Source organism: Neofelis nebulosa, chromosome 2 (assembly GCF_028018385.1).
Source record: "Neofelis nebulosa isolate mNeoNeb1 chromosome 2, mNeoNeb1.pri, whole genome shotgun sequence".
NCBI lineage: Eukaryota > Metazoa > Chordata > Mammalia > Carnivora > Felidae > Neofelis > Neofelis nebulosa.
The window spans coordinates 119,483,921-119,503,972 of NC_080783.1; the positions used below are offsets into that span (position 1 = coordinate 119,483,921).

A 20,052-nucleotide genomic window follows, 5' to 3' on the forward strand; every position below is an offset into this window, starting at 1 on the left:
ATCTAGGTCTTCTCTATTTCTCCCTTTTTCTCAGCCTGTCCTTCTTCATCAGAGTCCAGTGTCCTGTATTACTTTTCATCTCTTTTTAAAACCTACATTTGTCTGCATTTATTGAGAATGTAGAGCCAACTCTTTCTAAGATGTATTAATTTCTGGAAGTGAACTTTTTCACAAGTACGCATCTTCCTCTACATTTACATTCTCCGTCTTTTGGATTGCAGAATGTTTCAATAGGCCCCATGTTGGTTTTTTCCGTTTTACTCATTCTGCTCACAGTCACTGCTGCCCATAGAGTTGGTTGATTCTCTTTGGAAGCCCTGCTGCAGTGAGGTGAGGGGCTCTTTATGTAAACTGGTTTAACAGCCCAGCAACCCAAGAAGGTGGTGAGAGAGCTGGAGTGTGGGCCTCCTAGCAGGGGGACTGAAGCTTGGCACCATTCTCCTCTTCTTGTGTGGAGAAGCCTTTGTGCCAGGGGTCAGCTTTCTGAACATCCAGCATTGGCACAGCATCGATTGCTCTCCATACAGGGGCTAACCCTGGGTGCTCTTTGGTGCTGCTGCATCCGGAATTTGCCCCAGATGCACTGCAGACTCTCTCGTTGCTATAGCGGCCACAGGAACCCCAGGACTCCCCAGTGCTTTAAATTGCTATTGACCTGGAGGGGTGAGGTGGAGTTCAGTCCATTCTCCTCACAGCAGCCGAGTGGGCTTTCTGAAACACAAATTGGATCGTGTTGTTTCTTTGCTTAAAATGCTTCAGTGGGTCCCCCTTGTCTTTGGATAGAGCTCCAAGGCTCTGTATGTAGCTCCCTCTCCAGCCATACCTCGCCTGATCCATGCCTTGTAAGTGAACCACACTGACTTTTTTTTCATTCACTCAAATGAGGCATGCTTTCTCTTCTATTCAGAGCCATATACATACACTTACTTCTGCCTGAAATACTCCTCACTCTACCCTCTTTCTACACACGCTTCCACACACATTCACACTCACAACCCGGTTAACATATAAAATCTCTTTCTTTCCTGTTAACACAATTTAAAGTTTATTCAACTGTATTGCAAGTGTGACCTTAAGGTAGCATCACATGGCATACTTCTGAGTTTATTCCCGAGATATTCTGTTGTACTTATCTCTGTCTGTTTTATAGATCCATGTAGTCTCTGGAGCTAGGGTCATCTGGGTTTGGGTCACAAAGCAGTGAACAAATGGGTAAAAGAACTTTAGAAATAGTTAAAGCAGGAGATCACTGATCTTCAAATACCAAGAAAACTACTGCCATTGCTGTTAATATTTAGATATAAATTCTTGTTGTAGATGCAACCTTACTTAGGTGGTTCGAAGGGGTAGTTTGTAGGAAAATAGAATGTCAAAAAACATTACACTGCTTTGACATGGGCTGTCATTAAGTCCCACGATTGTAGCTTGCCAATGAAACATACTATCCCCAACTGGACCTTCAAAACATAGTTCTTCTCTATTCTCCTACTTTATGCTCCCAAGGCAACCTCTATCCGTTAGAACATTTAGCACTCTCTATTATAATTGTGTTTGGTTGTAAAACCCCTATTTGCAGGGTAGAAGCCCCAACTGTTTTGTTTACCAGTATAACCTCAGTGTATATAGGGTCAGGGCCTGGCACATGGTATATACGTATTTATTGAATGAATGAATGAATGAAAGAACAAGAACATTAAAAATTTCAGTTGTTGTTGGCCCAATCTTATCTTTCCAAATTCAGGGCTGTTACTGGGTTCTGTCAGAGCCTCTTCTCCCTACTTCCTGAGATACTTTAGTATTTTTCTTTGGTGTAGACCAGGTCTGTACTACATCTGTGAAACCAGCCTAATTGTATGAGAAGATTACATTTGACAACAATATACGTATGTATCACAGAATCTGGTACCTAGAAATTACTTAATAAATATATTTTTACTATTTGAAGTCAGTAACAGCATTAAGGAATAAAGAAAACATGGATTCTTTGTCTACTTACCTTCATGCAGATGGAGGTAATTAGAAGAGAAGGGGGGGCATCTACTGAAGAGGGCTGACTGGGGTATAGTCTTTAGGGAAATCTTAGGTTTCAGTTGAAGAGGGAAGGTATCTGCCATAGTGTAGAATTACTTTTGAGACAGTTGAAGGATTAGGATCAAAAGGCAAGATGAATTGGGTGTGTCATAAATGGAATGGAGTTCAGCAAATAAGGAGGGGATAGAATGAGAAGCTTGGGTATTGACTGGTTAATGTCAATACAGGGTAATGGAAACTTTGGGAGTATGAATAAAGGTGCAAGGGAGATGATTGGAAAGATGGTTATTATTTTGGCATTAGAATGACCTAAGTAAAATAAGACAGGTCCAGATAAACTTTCGCTTAACAAATACTTTTGAATACTTCTCAAGAAGTATTATTAGCTGGCCACTATGCTAAGTGATGGGGATTCACTGATGAAGTTAATAGCTACCACCCATTTCTTCAGGGAACTTATAGTCTAGTGAGGAACACAGACATAAATCATATACTTAACTATAAAATTTTGAACTGTAATAAATGCTTTCACAAAAAGCAAGGGTTATTAGGAGAGCATATTAACAGGCAGAACTAGTTGATTTGGGGGTAGCCCTGTAATGTCTTTTTGAGCAGGTGACATTTTAGCTATGGACAGTGAGTAAGAATTAGTCTGGGAAAGGTAGAGATGAGAGTGTTCCAGACATGGGGAACACCATGTGCAAAGACCCTGAGGAAAGACTGTGATCATTTTGAGAAACGAAAAAAAGCCAGAGTGGCTAGAGCTAGTGGTGTTCCCAAAGGAGAGACTAGAGAGATTGGCAGAAAAAAATGGATAGCATTTAGAATTTCATCCTAACTATAATGAAGTCATCAAACCCTTTGTCATCAAAGGATTTGATCAGGCAAATAGTATACATTGAGATCATTCTGGTGATTCTTTAGGAAATATATTGGTCAGGACACAGGGAAACCAGGCTTTTGAGGAGTCCTAGAAAAGCTGATGGTGTCTCGGATTGGGGCAACATTCACTGAGATTCTTGCATTTATCTGTATGTATATCCCCTCCTCCCACATTATCCCCTTAGCCACTTGCATACCCCCAGGCCTCTTATACACATTTATGTTGTTTGTGCATTAGTGCACATGTTTTCTCAGGCAGAACCTGTAGATTCCAGAGTTTATACAGAATGTTTCAACCAGCTCTAGACCCAGCCAGGACTAGGACAGTCAAGCTTATCCTCTGATCTTACACTTCTGCAGTGGAATAGAGCATCTGTGCATAGAGAAGGTTCTGTAGGACAAGGTTATGGGTGTGCTCTGCTATGATATGGAAAGATGGAACCTCCAGACTTAGGAGCTTGGGTGATCGCTGGCTGGAGGGAGATACTGGAGACTGAATTCTCTTGATTTAACCACAACAGAGGAGGTAGCAGGGCCAGAGCAAGGGCCTGCCAAACTCATTTTTTATATTATTCTTCATGTGCTGATTGTTGTTGCAATGAGAGTTGACCCTTAACAGGGCCACTGATGTGATAAAAGTTTTTCCCACGCACTTCACAGTTGAGAGATGACTAGGCAGGGAAAGGACTTTATCCTGAAGTGCTAAGGGTCAGTGATCATTTCTTTTCTGTTTTTCCTTTCCTCTCACTTCACAGTCACTTGTAACTCCAAGTCAGATTGGTGGTTTGTTTGTGGTACCTTGAAAGAGCCATAATGAGCTGTTTGTATCCCAGTGTGTTGTAACTCATAAGTGGTGTCTGTTTAGAGGTCCATGGCTCACTGGGCTAGAGCTTGATGCTGATGAAGCCTCAGTCATGGTTTCCATTTCAGTACAGCTCTCTTGGGTTCACTCTCTTATATTAACTTCCAGAGGCTGTGCCCACAATCTAACTCATTCATCCTTTGATTTTAAGACCATAGGATGAGGCAGTAAGAAACGATCGACATGAAGGTGACCTACTCCAACAAAACTAATGCAGCAGACATATTTTCTGATGGTGGGTCTTTAGTATTGTCTTCCTTAGTAGCACTACTGAAGTGCCTCGCTTTTCCCCTGTGTTTCTCAATCCTGCTCTGTCTCTCAACAGCCAGCTCAGAGTCCCCTTCCTTATTCAGACGACTAACTTGATCTGCTATGACCTCACACCCCCAACATCCTTTTCAGCACTTGATGATTTCCATTTTTTAATTTTGTCTATTTCTAACATTCCTCCAACTCGTTGTGCAAATGTGGACAAGTCACCACACCTTTCTGGCCCTAGTTTCCCTGTGTGTAAAATGAGCACATTACATTAAATCTGAAGTCTAAGGTCTGTTTTACCCAGTGCCTGGTAAAGTGCCAGATACATAAACTGAGGTGAATGGCAGCCACAGTTCCTGTCCTCAAGGAGCATATAGTCTAATAGGGGCAGAGGAAAGAATAAATAAATATATTCTTTATTCTATAAAGAATAAATACATGTATTTATTCTGTAAAGAATAAATAAATACAAAAGTTCAACTTTTGATGGTGGCAGGATAGAGTGAATTAAATAGATGCATATGGAGAAAATTGGGAAGATGTGAATTTGGATATCTAGTTAAGTTATAAGAGAAGTCAAAGAATGGGAAGTTACTAGCCATATAAATAAGAGGGAGAAGAATATTTTGAGGTGGTGAGAATAGGATATGCAGAGGTTCTGAGGTAAGAAAGAACTTAATGTTTGAGCCAACAGTAAGTCATTGTGTCTGGAGTAAAATATAGCAAGGGAAGGTGTAGATTTGAGATATATTTAAGAGGCAAAAGTGATCAATCAGAAAATTATCAGGAGCTACGGGTGGCCCTAAGTGTTTAAGGTATCAGCCAAGGATTTGGTACTGTGACATTTCATACCAAGTTAGCCGAGACTCATGGTGGCAGTAGAGAAGGTAGTTGCTAATAACAAGTTACTTCTTTTCTCTTTTGCTGATGGGAAATGGGAAGGGCCTAGTAGCCCAGTTCCTTAGCCTCAACATTAAATAGCAGTAGCTTGCAATATCTGGCAGGTGGAAATTACTAAGAGGGATAATTGATGCCCTCAAAAACTTGCCTAACAGAGCTTTGTGCAACATATTTTGGGAGTCACCAGCCAAGTGTGTGTGTTGACACAGATGATATCCATGCTGAGACTTGTTTGAGTGGAACATTTAGTAGCTTGGTAGGGCATGGATACAACATAGCTCTCCCTTTTCACCAGATGCGTTTGTATGCTGGGTAGCTCATAACTTAGTTCTGTCTCCTTCTCTCCCTACTAACAGAGAGCCATTTGTTTTAGTCCCTCCTATATTCTAGACGAATCTTCAAATGCAGTTTTGATCATGTCTTCCCTCATGTGTGAGCCTATAATAACTCCCCCTTGCTTGTTGTATCACATTCAGAATTCATACTAGAATTCAAAGCCTTAAATGATCTCCAACCTTTCCTCTTTTTAAACCCCAGCCAAAGAATACCCTTCAGTCATTTTGATGTCTTCAGGACCTAGTCCTACCACCCTCAGCGAGCCTTCTGCCTCCAGCTCAGGTTAATGCTTTCTTGCCATGGAGTAGTGGGGAGAGCCAAATGACCTCAGACCATGCACCAACCCCTCCAGATGACCACCGTAAACTCTTCCTATTTCAATATTCAGTGACTTTCTGCCTTTATTCTCATCTGTACCAAGGGTGTTCTTTAATTATCACATGCTTCCTGCCTTCTCAGCGTGCTTTATGATCCTAGGATCAGAGATCTAGCCTGCAGATCTTGTTGATTGAAAGCAAGGCTGGAAACTTTGCTGTAGTGAGAAGGGCAGTAGATTTGGAGCCAGACTGATCTGGATTTGAATGGCAGTGCTCTCACTTACTAGTTTATGACCTTTCTGACCCTCATGTTTCTTATTCTTAGGCTTCTGCATTGATTTCCTCCTGTGCCAAGAAGTGGTGGCCTGAAGGAGGGGCAGTATCTTAGCAGGCATTCCAGTGGGAATTTTGGAGCAAGCACCTGTAGTGGCCTCCCAGCTTACCATTTTCCTCATTCTGGTTTGTAGAATTGGAATGAAGAGTAAAAAAATTCTGGCAGAAATGAGTCTGAGAGGGAATGTTTTTCTGGAGAAATGTTCCTGAATCTTAGAGAAAAATGACCCATTTTGTAGAAAGTAATTTATAAGCCAGTGCGCTTTTGGCTCTCTAGATTTGGTTACTCTGACAAACATTATCTAACAGATAGATATACAGTTCTCAGGTGTTCTAATCTTCAACAACAATCCCATTCAAAAAATAGCAAACTGTACCTAAAAGTACATTTGATTTTTGGATAATAATTTGAGTGTTGAATTTTTCCAGTAATCTGATCATGTGAGTAATGATTTGAGTCCTTCCAATCCTTCTTCACCCTCTTCACTTCCTCGTGCCTTCATAAACTTGGGAAACTGAGGCACACAAAGACGGTTTTGATACGGTCAGACTCACACCTCAAATCTTCATTAAAAGTTTTAGGGGTGCCTGGGTGGCTCAGTCAGCTAAGCATCTGACTTCGGCTCAGGTCATGGTCTCATGGTTCCTGAGTTCAAGCCCCGTGTCAGGCTCTGTGCTGACAGCTTGGAGCCTGGAGCCTGCTTCGGATTCTGCATCTCCCTCTCTCTCTCTCTGCCCCTCCCCTGCTTGCACTCTGTCTCTCTCTCAGAAATAAATAATAAACATTAAAAAAAGAAAAGAGTTTTAGAGGTAGGCAGCTCTGGTTTAAATCCTGCTTCCCCTGCTCTCCCTGCCTGACACCAGTTATTTTACCTCTCTGAGCCTATTTCCTCGACTCTAAATGAGATAAATTTTGTGACAGCTCAGCACAATGCCTGGTTCAAAGCAGGGAAACAATGACTCTTGGTTTCCTTTCCCAGGGGTACCAAATATCCATTCCAAGCATTGTTTTATTTACCTAGTCTGTCTTACTATAATATTTAAGTGTCTGAATATTATGTTATGTAAGAAATACATACGAGATATTTTTAAACGCACAGTGTCCTATACTCAGAACTATCACAGAGCCAGTCAAAAAGAAAAAGAACATCCAAATTGCTCAGATTCACCACATAAGTTTGGTTTGAGGGTACCCTAGATATTTCAGTTAGCTTAAGAGACAAGACTCTCAGTAATCTCCAGGTTACAGTACCTCTTTACCTACTTCTTAGTCATGTTTTCATTTCTAAATCCCACCTGTATCCTAATTACATGTCTGTCTTTACTCTGATGCAGCATTTCTGCCTGTAGAGTAAGGGAGCAGCGCTTTCTGCAATAAATGACATCATGTGCCCTGGGGGAAGTGATTGCCTGTGCGTGTATGCAGACTCACTCACTCACTCACTCAGTTCGTATTAGTTAATACTGGGGGGTGCAGTTGACAGATCCCCATCTGAAATTAGGGAAACCTATTGAAAGGGCCATCTCTCATTATGAGCATTTGGGCTTCAGGAACAACTGGAACCAACAACTTGAATGCCACCATGATTCTGTTTTTCTCTTTGCACTTCTGATTCACCCCTATCACTTTGTAGACCAGCCACTTTATCCTTTTGGTCCATGTGGCAAAGGGTCCCTAGTCCAAAAATTTAGAAAAGGGACATAGTGATAACAGCTTGTGTCAGATGCCCATCCTGGGTCAGTCAGCTAGATTAGGAGGTCATGATCGTGTAAAGATATGGTGACTCCTTCAAGAATTATATGGATGAAGTGGGGTGAGGAGAAGCACACAGAATGGGGGTGATGAGCACAGAGTTCCAGAGATGCCCACACACCCATCCTGCCATCCTGGTCAGTGAGATTTTAGCTAGGGATACAAAAAAATATTCCAAACTGAGGTTGTTTACAGCCAAGTGATGGGAGATGGATGTAGAATCAAGTAAGTGCAATAGAGTAATGCTAGTTCTTTTTTTTTTTTTTTTTTTTTTTGAGAGAGAGACAGAGTAGGAGTAGGGGAGGGGCAGAGAGAGAGGGAGACACAGAATCCGAAGCAGGCTCTAGGTCTGAGCTGTTAGCACAGAGCCCGACACAGGGCTCAGGCCCACGAACCATGAGATCACGACCTGAGCTGAAGTCAGTCGCTTAACTGACTGAGCCACCCTGGTGCCTCAGATGGTAGTTCTGTAATAATGGGTGTACAGGTTAGATTAGGGTAAAGAATAGACAGTCAGTTAGGTTAGATCAGATACAACTAACTTCTGTTAGCAGTGATGGCTACACAGCTGGGCACATTGAAGGCTTTCTGAAAAGAGCCACTTGAGTTACTGTTAGGAATTCTAGGGACTAGGGATAGCCTTGGCATTTTCTGAGTATAAACATCATGTGCTTTTTTATTGAGAGGCCTCTTCACCAGCATGCCTTTTTAAATTATTCATCGAATTCTTTAACAAAGATAGAATTAAAGGACACCTTGAGGTGTTTTTTTTTTGTTTTTTTTTTTGAGTTTCAGCCACTTGTGTTTTGGAGAATTCAGATGATCTGAACATGAGTTCCCTTTGATAGCTGTCTAAACTGATATTCATCAATTTGTTTCATAATCCATGTGGTCTGGCACTAAATTGCTTGTTAATCACAGATTCCTTGCTTGTAAGCTGAAGATATGCTTTTGTTCCTTATCACAGAGCCCGAGAGCTTTTGTCATAGGCCCCATCCTTTGCTGTTATAGTGACCTGCCTTATATCCATAAGTGGTCTCGCATATTGTCCTTCAGTTTGGTCTTTTTCAGACAGATCAAACCAATCCTTTTTCCATCTTCTATATCACTGGGTCAGTTTTCTGCATCTTATTCCACAAATCCACATCCTTGAAGGTTGGGTGCCACAGGCTGTGCACAGTTTGCTCCAATTTCGTCCGTCATCTTGGTGTTGCCTTTCACCTCTACAGTTTACCAAAGCTTTTCATGTCCTTCATCTCTGCTGCCTAACTTCTCTCATCCTTTCTTTTATTTCTTAAACTTTTTGTTTTGAGATTATCATAGTTTCACATGCAGTATGAGAATTAATACAGAGAGATACCCTATATTGTTTACCAAGGCTCCCCCAATGATAACATCATCATGCAAATCTGTTGTACAGTATCATAACCAGGATGTTGACATTGATACAATCAGGATATAGAACAACTGCCTTGACATTTTGACATTTAGATTCCTTCTAATCATTCACTCCTGTTTTTCACTCCTCTCCTATATTCTTCTTCCCACTTCTCACTTACATATTCATTGCCCCAGGGATTTAACTGAGTTAAGGATGCTGCAAGACTAATTTTTTCTTCAATAGGTTGGCTAAATTCTCATGTCAGAATTTCTAGGAATGGCAGTTTCCATTCCTCTTTATTTGTCTGGAATAGATATCATGTGGATTGTCTATGGTAGCCCTAAAATTCACATGAAGACCTGGTCCGCTGTGAGTTCCACTTGCCTGAATTTCAGGCAGGTCACATGAGGATGAGGCATGTGCGGGAGCTGGTGTGGTACTAATTCTTTGGGACTTCAGAGCCCTAATCAAAGGCACTTTCTTCCCCCAAAGGACAGTTCTGCACAGAGGATGTAGACGAGTGTCTGCTGCAACCTAACGCTTGTCAGAACGGAGGCACCTGCACCAACCGCAACGGGGGCTATGGCTGCGTGTGTGTCAATGGCTGGAGTGGAGACGACTGCAGTGAGAACATCGATGACTGCGCCTTCGCCTCCTGCACTCCCGGCTCCACGTGCATTGACCGCGTGGCCTCCTTCTCTTGCATGTGCCCTGAAGGAAAGGCAGGTGAGGCCAGCAGGACAGAACTGGAGTTCACGGAAGGGGCCGGGGAGCATTCAGGATCTTTTAATGAGCATCTGTAGGAACATGTTAGTCAAGTGTTAATTCTGGAAGTGTAATTGCTAGCTCAAGTGCTATGAAAGTAGTCTTCTTTAGGGCTTTTGGCTCTCATCTTAAATCTGCATACCTCAGTTTTTCATCCCCCTAAAATGAAAGTTAGTAACTATTGCCTTGGGAACTTCTGTTGACCTCCTTAAGATTTGAGGCTGAAAAGCACCTCAGGAATTAAGGTTAATTTCTCAGAAATTAAGACCAAATTCCCCATAAATGGATTTAGGAACTTCATTTTGAGAAGAACTCTTTTACTCAGAAGGAGTTGGGAGGAGAGAAACATTTGAATGCATTCCAACTCTCAGTGTCTATGGAAATATTCCTCTAAGGGAAGAATTTTACTAACTGCAAAGTTAGTTGCTCCAGTCTCTGAAGGTAACAGCTCCCAGTCCTAGGGGTAGATAGCAGTGAAGGGAGGAATGTGACAGAAGAAGATAGCTTAACTGAGAATTTTGTACCCAGCACTTTTGAAATGTTCTCATTTCGGCTTTTGGAAAGGCCCCACCTCTAGCTTTGTAGACGAAGCATTAGTTACCTGTTCTTAAGCTAATTGCAGACTGGAAAATCCAGTTCCCATGTGAATTACATGGAACATGGGACCTAGTAATACCTTTAGAGTCCTGGGGGCACTTGAGCCAGGAATGTTGACACTATTAAAAAGCTACTCTAGTATAGGCTTATGATGTTCAGCTGTTTTTTGTTTTTGTTTTTGTTTTGTCTTCTGAGGCTAGTCAAATCCTGGTGGCCCCATGATCGTCAGGTAGCAAGCATAATTTTAGGAAAGTAGTTGCTAAATAAAATATAATAAAATATAAGAGACATGCAGTATTTGGAATATGTAGTAAAAAATTATTTGTTGTTTATTTAAAATTCAAGTTGAACTGGACATCCTCTATTTTTATTTGCCAATCTGGCAGCCCTCTCAGAAGGCTCTCTCCATTTTCATGTCACCATCCTCTGACCATCTCACTTTATGGCCTAGGATGCCTGTACCCTTGAGGAGAGGTCTAGCTGGGGGCTTAGGGTCAGAGCACGAAGGTTGTCCACAGAAGCTCCTTGCTTGCTGCTGGCTGCAGCATGTCCCTAGGGTAGGATTAGGCAAAGGGGAAGTTGCCTCTAAATCTCCATGTTGGACTTTGGTGAGGTGAGCATAAGATTTTCCCACCTCCATGAAAGAGAAAACTCTTCCTCAAGTAAGGGACATTTTTTCTTTGTTCTCCTTGCCCCACCCTGTGTGACAGGTCTCTTGTGTCATTTGGATGATGCATGCATCAGCAATCCTTGCCATAAGGGGGCACTGTGTGATACCAACCCCCTGAACGGGCAGTATATTTGCACCTGCCCCCAAGGCTACAAAGGCGCTGACTGCACAGAAGATGTGGATGAATGTGCCATGGGTAAGTACACGGAACCTTCCCTATGCCTCATGGTGTCTGTCGAGCTCAGTGAGCATTCAGACAGAAGCACATTTTACTCTAGGAGCATGTTACACCCAAACCTCCAATCTCTCCTGTTACATGCTTACTGTTTATAACCCCCCCAATGTAAACATATATTCTCTTCTAAGAACTGAGTAAATGGAAAGTCTGTACCTGATTCCTAACAGGAAGCCCTACCCAAGTGACAGTTCGGGCAAAAGAACAGAGATGCACAAGAGTTGAAATTGCTTTAGTCTTGCCTTGCCTTGGCTTCTTCCTTTCTTCTTTGTATTTTAAGGAAGAAAATAGTAAATTGAGAACCGGATTATTAAAGGCCTAGCCCTAATGCTATCATTATGCAGAGTCAGATCCACTTCTGCAATCCATATTTGTGGAAATTCTATCAAAGTACTTTGATTCCAGTAATTGGTGCTTGTGTTTTCTAGCCAATAGCAATCCTTGTGAGCATGCAGGAAAATGTGTGAATACAGATGGTGCCTTCCACTGTGAATGTCTGAGGGGCTATACAGGGCCTCGTTGCGAGTTGGATATCAATGAGTGCCATTCCGACCCCTGCCAGAACGATGCGACCTGTCTGGATAAGATTGGAGGCTTCACGTGTCTGTGCATGCCAGGTACATGGGCCCATCAGTATGTGGGATCTAGACAAGAGACAGTGCCCTGCAGTTCTCTTAGGCGGAGCACTCAGTACAGGGTGGCAATCCCATGAGCTCTGTCAGCATTTAATTCCCAATAATGACAGGGTTCCTACCCAAGGGGACCCTTAAGGAGTAAGGCAGTGCTAGAATTCTTAGAGTGATGGACACTAAATTAAACAAGTCCATATATCAACATCAGTTACATGTAAGAGAAAAATTCAGAAGTGATTGTTTTTATGCAAGTATTCTTTGGTTTAACAAAGGATTTACCATAACAGTCCTATAAATAGCAAGGTTTCCTAATCTCTTGATACATTATAAATACCATACTATTCCATTTATAAAAATTATTTTACCCGTAATTGTTTAGGAACTTGCTATTTATCCGTAGTAATGTGCATATTGTTAGTTGTACTCTGGAGTGCTTCTACAGAAACCATTTCTTGAATTCTCAGAGAGCACAGGTAAGTCCAGTTTAAAATGACGTTTGAGGGGCGCCTGGGTGGCTCAGTCAGTTGAGTACTGATCCCAGTATTGTGGGATCAAGCCCCTTGTCGGGCTCCACGCTGAGCATGGAGCCTGCTTAAGATTCTGTCTTCCCCTGCCCCTCTGCCCCTCTCCCCCACTTGTGTTCTCTCTCTCTAAAAAAAAAATAATAATAATTTAAAAAATGAAAAAATGACATATGATAGTGGCTGCTTTACTTGATTAAACCTGCTAGCCAGTCTAGCACTGGAAGGCCCTCCTGACCTTGACTTGTACCCTGAGAGCAACAGGATCGCCAGGTCAGCAGGTCTGTGTGAACATTGACTGGGACCCTATGGGCCTGGCACTGCTCTGAAAGTGAAGCAGGGCCTGGTCAGAGAATGTGGGAGTGTCTTTGCTGGCATGCTATATTTTACCAGTGTCTTTGGAGGTAACCTTTTCTCCCTCTTCACAGTGATGTGCGTTTCTCACCGTATGCTCCTATCTCACTGATACTTGCAGTGACTATTTCCCATCAGGGGAGACTCCGCTTTGCCTTCTGCAGAAATGTTCATGCTCATAGAGGATGTAGTCATCTGCAAATTTGTGCTTTCTTGGCTAGAATATGCCTTTCTTTCTAAGCCACTTGTGTGGTCTAATTTGTTCAGGTTTCAAAGGTGTGCATTGTGAATTGGAGATAAACGAATGTCAGAGCAACCCTTGTGTGAACAATGGTCAGTGTGTAGATAAAGTCAATCGCTTCCAGTGTCTGTGTCCGCCTGGTAAGTGCCCACCACCTGCCCCTGTTTTCTTTGAAAGCACAAAGCTGACTGACCACAGGGAAGGGAGGAAAGAATGTGTGTGGGCTGTACATGAGGAAGTCATTAAAGTGAGCACTTCGGAATCGGAGTGTGTACAGAAACGGGGAGTTTGTTTCAGCTAGTGTATCATCCAAATCCTTTGTGGCCAGAAGTCCAAGTCTATTCTGAATGGCCCATGACCTCTCTGTCTGTGTATATATTTCAGAAAGTTCATACCTCACAGAAGCCTTAGTTGTAGGCTATTCAGGGATTTTCCCCCGCCATGGGTCATATTCTTCAAGCCCCTCTGTGAAACTTTTATTGTTAGATATTTCACCCTAGGTCCAGAAACAGACAACACAAGTCAGTTTTTTCCAAAGAATGCTCTGTGTCTCCTTTTGCCCTCCCAAAGCTACTGTTGAAGACATGCCAAATTTTCTGCCACAGACAATAGCCTCTCCTTGTTATTTCTCCAGAGAGAAGGCCCCGGTCCTCTGAAGCTACCCTCACTTGTTTGAAGGCTCCATGTATAACCATTCTGTCCCTACTTCAGCTGCAAGTGAAATCTGTACTGGGAATAAACAGAGGTTGAGACACACACAGTTGTCTCTGATGCCCTGAGCTTCACCCGGTTATCCCAGTTACCTGCTGGGGAGAATAATTTTATGTTTGCTGAGCCACTGGTTTAAGCCCTTTGTAGACCTTAGATGGATAGACATAGGGGAATCCTTTGACTCGTGTCATCACTCTGCCCTTTTAAGGTTTCACTGGGCCAGTTTGCCAGATTGATATTGATGACTGTTCCAGTACTCCGTGTCTGAATGGGGCAAAGTGTATTGATCACCCAAATGGCTATGAATGCCAGTGTGCCACAGGTAAGATTGTTCTCACTTTCTATTCACCTGATATGTCTGTCCGAACAAAATAGGAGGCTGTCCTCTACTCGCTGCCCTACCAGGCCAGTCCACTAATGAGCTGCTCTGTGTTTAGAGAGAGCTGCTTCCAGCATAGTTTTTGCTTCTCTCATGGTTTCCTCCTACAACACCTGCCTCCTTCTCCACCACAATAGTGGCCTAGCTTGGACATTTCCATTTGGTGTCCAGGTCTTTCTGGGATAGATTTTGGCAGCGGTGAGTTTCCAGCTGGCTTGACTTACTCCTTTGGGAAAGGGAAGAATTCCAACTGAAAGCTATTTTTCACTAGGGCTTCTCAGCAGGAGACCTGTCTCTGTGTTTTTTGAGGCAAGTGATTGAACAAAGGCCCAGAAGTCTAAGGGCCATTGTGTGCAAGTGCAGAGGTTTTCCGAGTAAAAGACTGCCCAGCCCGAGAGTCAGGTGTGTTATCTGAATGGGAGAGAGAACTCTGGGAAAGTTTAGGTCCTCTTTCCTGACTTCTGCTACTACAGTGAAAAAGAATCTGTTTACACATATTCTGCATTTCTGATCTGTGGCCACATTTCTCATTTGGGAGTGGATTTGACTAAGTCAAACGTCCCTTATTACACATTTGCTTTTACACAGACCAGTATTATAGAGAAGGACTAGAAATTATTAGAAAAGATGATTTCTCAATTTATTTTTTATATGACCATTTAAGGGAAAAAGAAGTTATGAATATAATTCCAGACCTGTTTCTTATTTTGGAAGATTGATTCTTAAAGGACTTTAAACATCATGTGCATGATTTCTTTCTGATGACAGAAAAGCAAACTAAGTCACAAAAATAAACACAGAGAATTAGTGTTTCAGTAGTACTGGAACATTACCATTTACTGGGCCTCCTTAGATTAGGTCCCGTCAGATGAACCAGTTCACTTCTTTCTCTTTTTGCAAACTGTTGTCTTTGGTTAGAGGAGTTCCAGATTTTGTCCTCCTCTGGCCAGATTATCCTCATGGACAATAACCTCTGGAGAGAGTTTAAAAATCTTGAACTCATGTTTGAAAGGAAGAGATCCCACCCCACCCCTCGCCTTTCTTTAAAATCCTTTAAAAGGGATTTAAAGTTGAATGAAGTCTTATTTTCCCTTTTTCTTTTAATGCTCATAAACTTTCATTCATTTTAATTAACAGGTACTTACTAAAAACTTAGTATATATGTAAGCACAGTACTTTGGGAGCGTTTAAGAGGGATAAAGAAAAGTTCTCTGAATACTAAGGTCAGAATTGGGAAGATAAGATACACGTAACCATTAATACAGTATCTGTATGTTGGGTTTGGGAAGAAAGGGATAGAGAGGTAAAAATATAATGGAAAAATATTGAGAGCTAGTCCCCACTGAAGCCCAGTATGAAATGATGATGCAGTTAAAGTATCTCTGCAGTGAAACCCACTGATCATTTTGAGAAAGGTATTTGAATTCTACAAATTTTATTTGAAAAACTTTGTTTTAAACACAACTCTCTAGGATTGCCTTATAAATGGTTTGTTTCAGCTGCTCGTTGCCTGCGGTAAAAATGTTAGGACATGAGGTCTATAGTGGATGTGGCCGCACTTATATTCAGGTGTGGAGTCTGCCTTGGTTTTTAAGCCTTCTTGGTAAAATTCCTTTCAAGGATTCACTGGTGTGTTGTGCGAGGAGAACATCGACAACTGTGACCCTGATCCTTGCCACCATGGCCAGTGTCAGGATGGGATTGATTCCTACACCTGCATCTGCAACCCGGGGTACATGGGTGCCATCTGCAGTGACCAGATAGATGAATGTTACAGCAGCCCTTGCCTGAATGATGGTCGCTGCATTGACCTTGTAAATGGCTACCAGTGCAACTGCCAGCCGGGAACGTCAGGTAAGCCTGCTCTCTTTATGTCTCCTCTGGAGTTTTCACTCTTTCTCAAAAACAATTTGCACAGATATCTCAGACTTTCTTGGCATATGCTTCGATACCTAAAAAACAGTCCTGATTCTGAAAAGCACAGCCAAAGCTTCAGCCAGAAACATCTCAGTCTCTAGTCAGTGGAGAAATTAGAGACAATAGTTTTGCAAAACTGATGACTCTGTGTGTGTGTGTGTGTGTGTGTGTGTGTGTGTGTGTGTGTGTGTGTTTTATTAGAAGAAGACACCCCACCTCAAAAAATAGAAATTATTATTTAAAATTGGAAACCCTTTTGCCTTTGTGTCTTGATTTGATTGTCCTTTTCCCTTGAACTTCCACCACACTCAGAGTAATGAAGCTGGCCCTTTTCCCTCTTGCTCCCTCTTGTCCTTCCAGTTGTGTTTTTCTCTGTTTCAGAGTCCAGTATCTTTAATGTGACACTTTTCTTCTGCCGTGTTTCGGGTGGACCTTGGGCATTTGGGGGAATTCTCAGGGAGAGCAGAGACTTCACAGCACGGTCCAGTCATTGTAAATTAGAATGCACAGCCACCGTTTCCCACCCCCGAGTTCAGTGCTGTTTCCCCGACTCTGGTTGAGTGACTGCTCGTTAGTTGGGAGGGCATGCTGCTCCTTGCTGGGGGAATGTTGAGTTATTTTCTCAGGCGGCAGCATTTCGCAGGTCTCACTGGAGTCTGTTTTACTTATTTGAGGAATAATTATGGTCACAACTGTGGTTAATGGACAGAGAAGTACTATGTCTCAGATCAAAGAAAATGTATTAGTGGAAGATTAACTAGTGTGTGCCTTTGTTAGAAGGGAACCTGCCAATACAAGAGAGTGATTTATTGAGAACTCATTCTTGATTTAAGGAAAATGGCCTACATAGGGGGCAAAGGTGGGGGAGGTGGTTAACTGCCCTCATTTTATTTTGTTATTTCCAAATCCATTTCTTCAAACTTGTCAAAGGCCCTGGTCTTCGTCCAGGACCTCATACATGCCAAGTTTGAAAACAAAGTCCTTTTTGAGTTGCTCAAGCATACGAAAAACATCCCATGCCTTCACAGTTGAAAGTGCCTTCCCCCTCCCCACGTTTAGATAACTCACTAAAAGGGCTGAATAGATCTTTGTGAAGCCTTCCAAAAGCAATTTGCTTCCGGGCTGGTCCCCAGACATGAGAAATTGCAGTACGAAAAGAAATTTGAGAGATTTACAACCAATTGAATGGACGCCTTTAGAATGGTGGGGCTGCTTTAGGCTTTGCTATCATTCCCATTATAACAAACATACTAGAAACCTGGGTGAGTGGTGGGTTGGCAAGCACTTTGTTTTCTCTGGGATTATATCATTATGCCAGGATGTATCAGGTGTATTCCCTGGGGAGGACAGAGAAGGCAAGGTGTAAGTAGCTGTCACTGAGAAATGCAAGAAGTAAATATGAGTGGTGTGCAGGCAGCATAGAGTGAAGGCCCCAAAACCTCTCAGAAAACTGCCAAATCTCTTCCTGTGGCTGTTGGGAGAATTAAAGCAAAGAGATGTAGGCGTTATAAAAAAATCTTGGTCTATAATGGGTGGAGAAAGACCTGACATGTACTACGGGCCTAGATGGACGGGTCTTTTTTAATTAATCATTCTGAATAGACTTTTGAGTTCTAGAGTGAGAATCCATAACCCATTCATAACTTGGTCCTAAGTTGGTAGGTTGGATTTTGGATGAGTATAAACAGAAGGGGTACTTTACCATGTGCTAGTTAGAATTGTGGTTTCTCACTTACTGGGTACTTAAAGTGAGATAAATAACCCAGAATCACTTCTGAGGCTTCTTTCACCCATGGTCTTATGATGGGAAACTGTTTTAAGTAAGTTTCTTAAGGTTTTAAGTCACAGAAACCAACCTGACTAGTTTAAGGATTCCTTAGCAAACAAGCAAACGATAACTACAGAATAGACAAAAGATCTAGTGAAAGCACACAGAAGTATCTTACAGATTCCAAGTGAGAATTGATTGGTAAAGCTTTGCAGAGATTATCAGGAAACAGAGCAATTTATAGACCACAGTTCATATAGTCCCACAGTTCATATTCCAGTGTCCCAATGAGAAAATTACATTGACTCATCTTGGGCATGGTGTCTGGTCCTACTCAAATAAAATATAGCCTCCTGCGGCCTGCCATGGTTGATTGTAGGTGAATGGGGGTTATCAGTCAAGGCTAGACACATCTCCTAAAAGTATCCAGGAGTATGGAAACTCTTGCCTCATTTGTGGCTAGTGAGGCAGCATGGCCTCGTTCATCACAGAGTGACCAGTATGGTGTGGTGAAGGGGACAGAATCCAAAGTGCCTGGTTCACATCCTGGCTGTACTGCCATAGTTGTGCAAGTCCACGATACGGTGGGTGTATTACAACTTGATGTACCAGTTGAGTGAGAAAACTAAAGAAAACTTATGTGAAGTGGGAGGCAGAGTACTTGCACATAATAATGGCTCAATAAATTTTAACGTAATTATTATTAATAAATATTAATACAAAATATGAATGAATCAAAATTTTTACAACTTTCAATGGAAATTTTGTTAGTTTAAAGCCTAGTTTTACTGGGCTTTAGTTTTAGAATTTTTAAACTACCAAAGCGTTTTTCTATGAATGGGAAATAAGACATCACTAAATTCATGTTAAGTACATAACAAAGTATCATGAGTATTTTTATAAGATGATGGTAAAAATTATGACTGCTATATCCTTGCTGTTTAGTTACCCATATCTACAATTACACCTTTATTAATATAGCTCTATCTAGGGTTGGCTGTATACTCTTTAGATTTCTTAACACCTAGCATCACATGCTATTTTTGTGGTAATACTGCATGGTTTCTTTTCTACTTTTATCTTTGCAGGTGTTAATTGTGAAATCAATTTTGATGACTGTGCAAGTAACCCTTGTGTCCACGGAGTCTGTATGGATGGCATTAATCGTTATAGTTGTGTCTGCTCACCGGGATTCACAGGTAACACCTTTTTTGTTGGGAGGTCCCTTCTTCAGCCCCATCACTTTGGGAAAGGGGCATATGAAGGAAAATCACTTTTCAAATGTTTCCTATTTCTTTGTCTCTTTGAAGGTTAGAAATGTGTTTCTGTACTTCTCTGGCCTAGTTTTCTACTAATAGGCCTTCCATAAATCATAACATGAAACTTTTCCTCAGTTAGGGTTTTTAGACCACATGTTTTTGTTTTTGTTTTTGTTTTTTTTTTTTACATTTTATTTATTTTTGAGAGAGAGGGGGAGACAGAGCACAAGTTGGGGAGAGGCAGAGAGAGAGAGGGAGACACAGAATCTGAAGCAGGCTCCAGGCTCTGAGCTGTCAGCACAGAGCCCAATGCGGGGCTTAAACTCACAAGCCGTGAGATCATGACCTGAGCCAAAGTTGGATGCTTAACCGACTGAGCCACCAGGTGCCCCTTTAGACCACATGTTATAGCTACCTGAAAAGCATTTCTAGTCAGACCATGAGTTTCTGTCACTGTGCTTGAGTTATATAGCTTTTACTGCCACCTTTAATTTGCTACACTTAGTGAATGCCTTCCACAAAAGTATAGCCAAGATAAAATTCTATGAAAACACTAAATGCTTTTTTCTGAGTACTTCCTCTTATGGGAGATTGTTGGATGAGGCCAGAACTTGGGAGGACCAATGTAATTATTAAAAGTAGCCAGAACATTTACACATGCACGCTTGTGTGCACACACACAAACACAAATCTCTTTCTCTCTTTTTTGTTGTAAGATTGCCTTTATCTTTTACCCTTCCGATCCAAAAATTGCTAGAGGCTATTGAGAAATCTGAGGCACCTTACTGAGACACCTGTTTGTTAATGACACCATCAGAGGGCATATACCGTGCCTATCCTATTCTTTCTAGACCGTCCCACACGCAAGCAGGCACTTACATAATAATGTTACCATTTAATAAGTACCATGTGATCATTTGCAACCAATGTGAGAAATTTCCCTCAGAGCT

General features: G+C 41.9%; 1 protein-coding gene and 1 pseudogene across 2 annotated transcripts in view; one reads left to right on the forward strand and one right to left on the reverse strand.

The window, feature by feature from the left end:
- The window catches only part of NOTCH2 (notch receptor 2), a 170,894-nt gene that overhangs the window by 95,947 nt on the left and 54,895 nt on the right, over positions 1 to 20,052 (forward strand). For both annotated transcript variants that reach the window (XM_058716027.1, XM_058716028.1), the window contains exons 6-12: positions 9,546 to 9,779; positions 11,126 to 11,281; positions 11,749 to 11,937; positions 13,095 to 13,208; positions 13,988 to 14,101; positions 15,779 to 16,012; positions 18,932 to 19,042. In XM_058716027.1, coding sequence (XP_058572010.1) covers positions 9,546 to 9,779; positions 11,126 to 11,281; positions 11,749 to 11,937; positions 13,095 to 13,208; positions 13,988 to 14,101; positions 15,779 to 16,012; positions 18,932 to 19,042 — 1,152 coding nt within the window. The remainder of the gene's footprint in view (positions 1 to 9,545; positions 9,780 to 11,125; positions 11,282 to 11,748; positions 11,938 to 13,094; positions 13,209 to 13,987; positions 14,102 to 15,778; positions 16,013 to 18,931; positions 19,043 to 20,052) is intronic.
- Positions 1,084 to 1,440, reverse strand: LOC131504078 (ubiquitin-conjugating enzyme E2 D3-like; annotated as a pseudogene).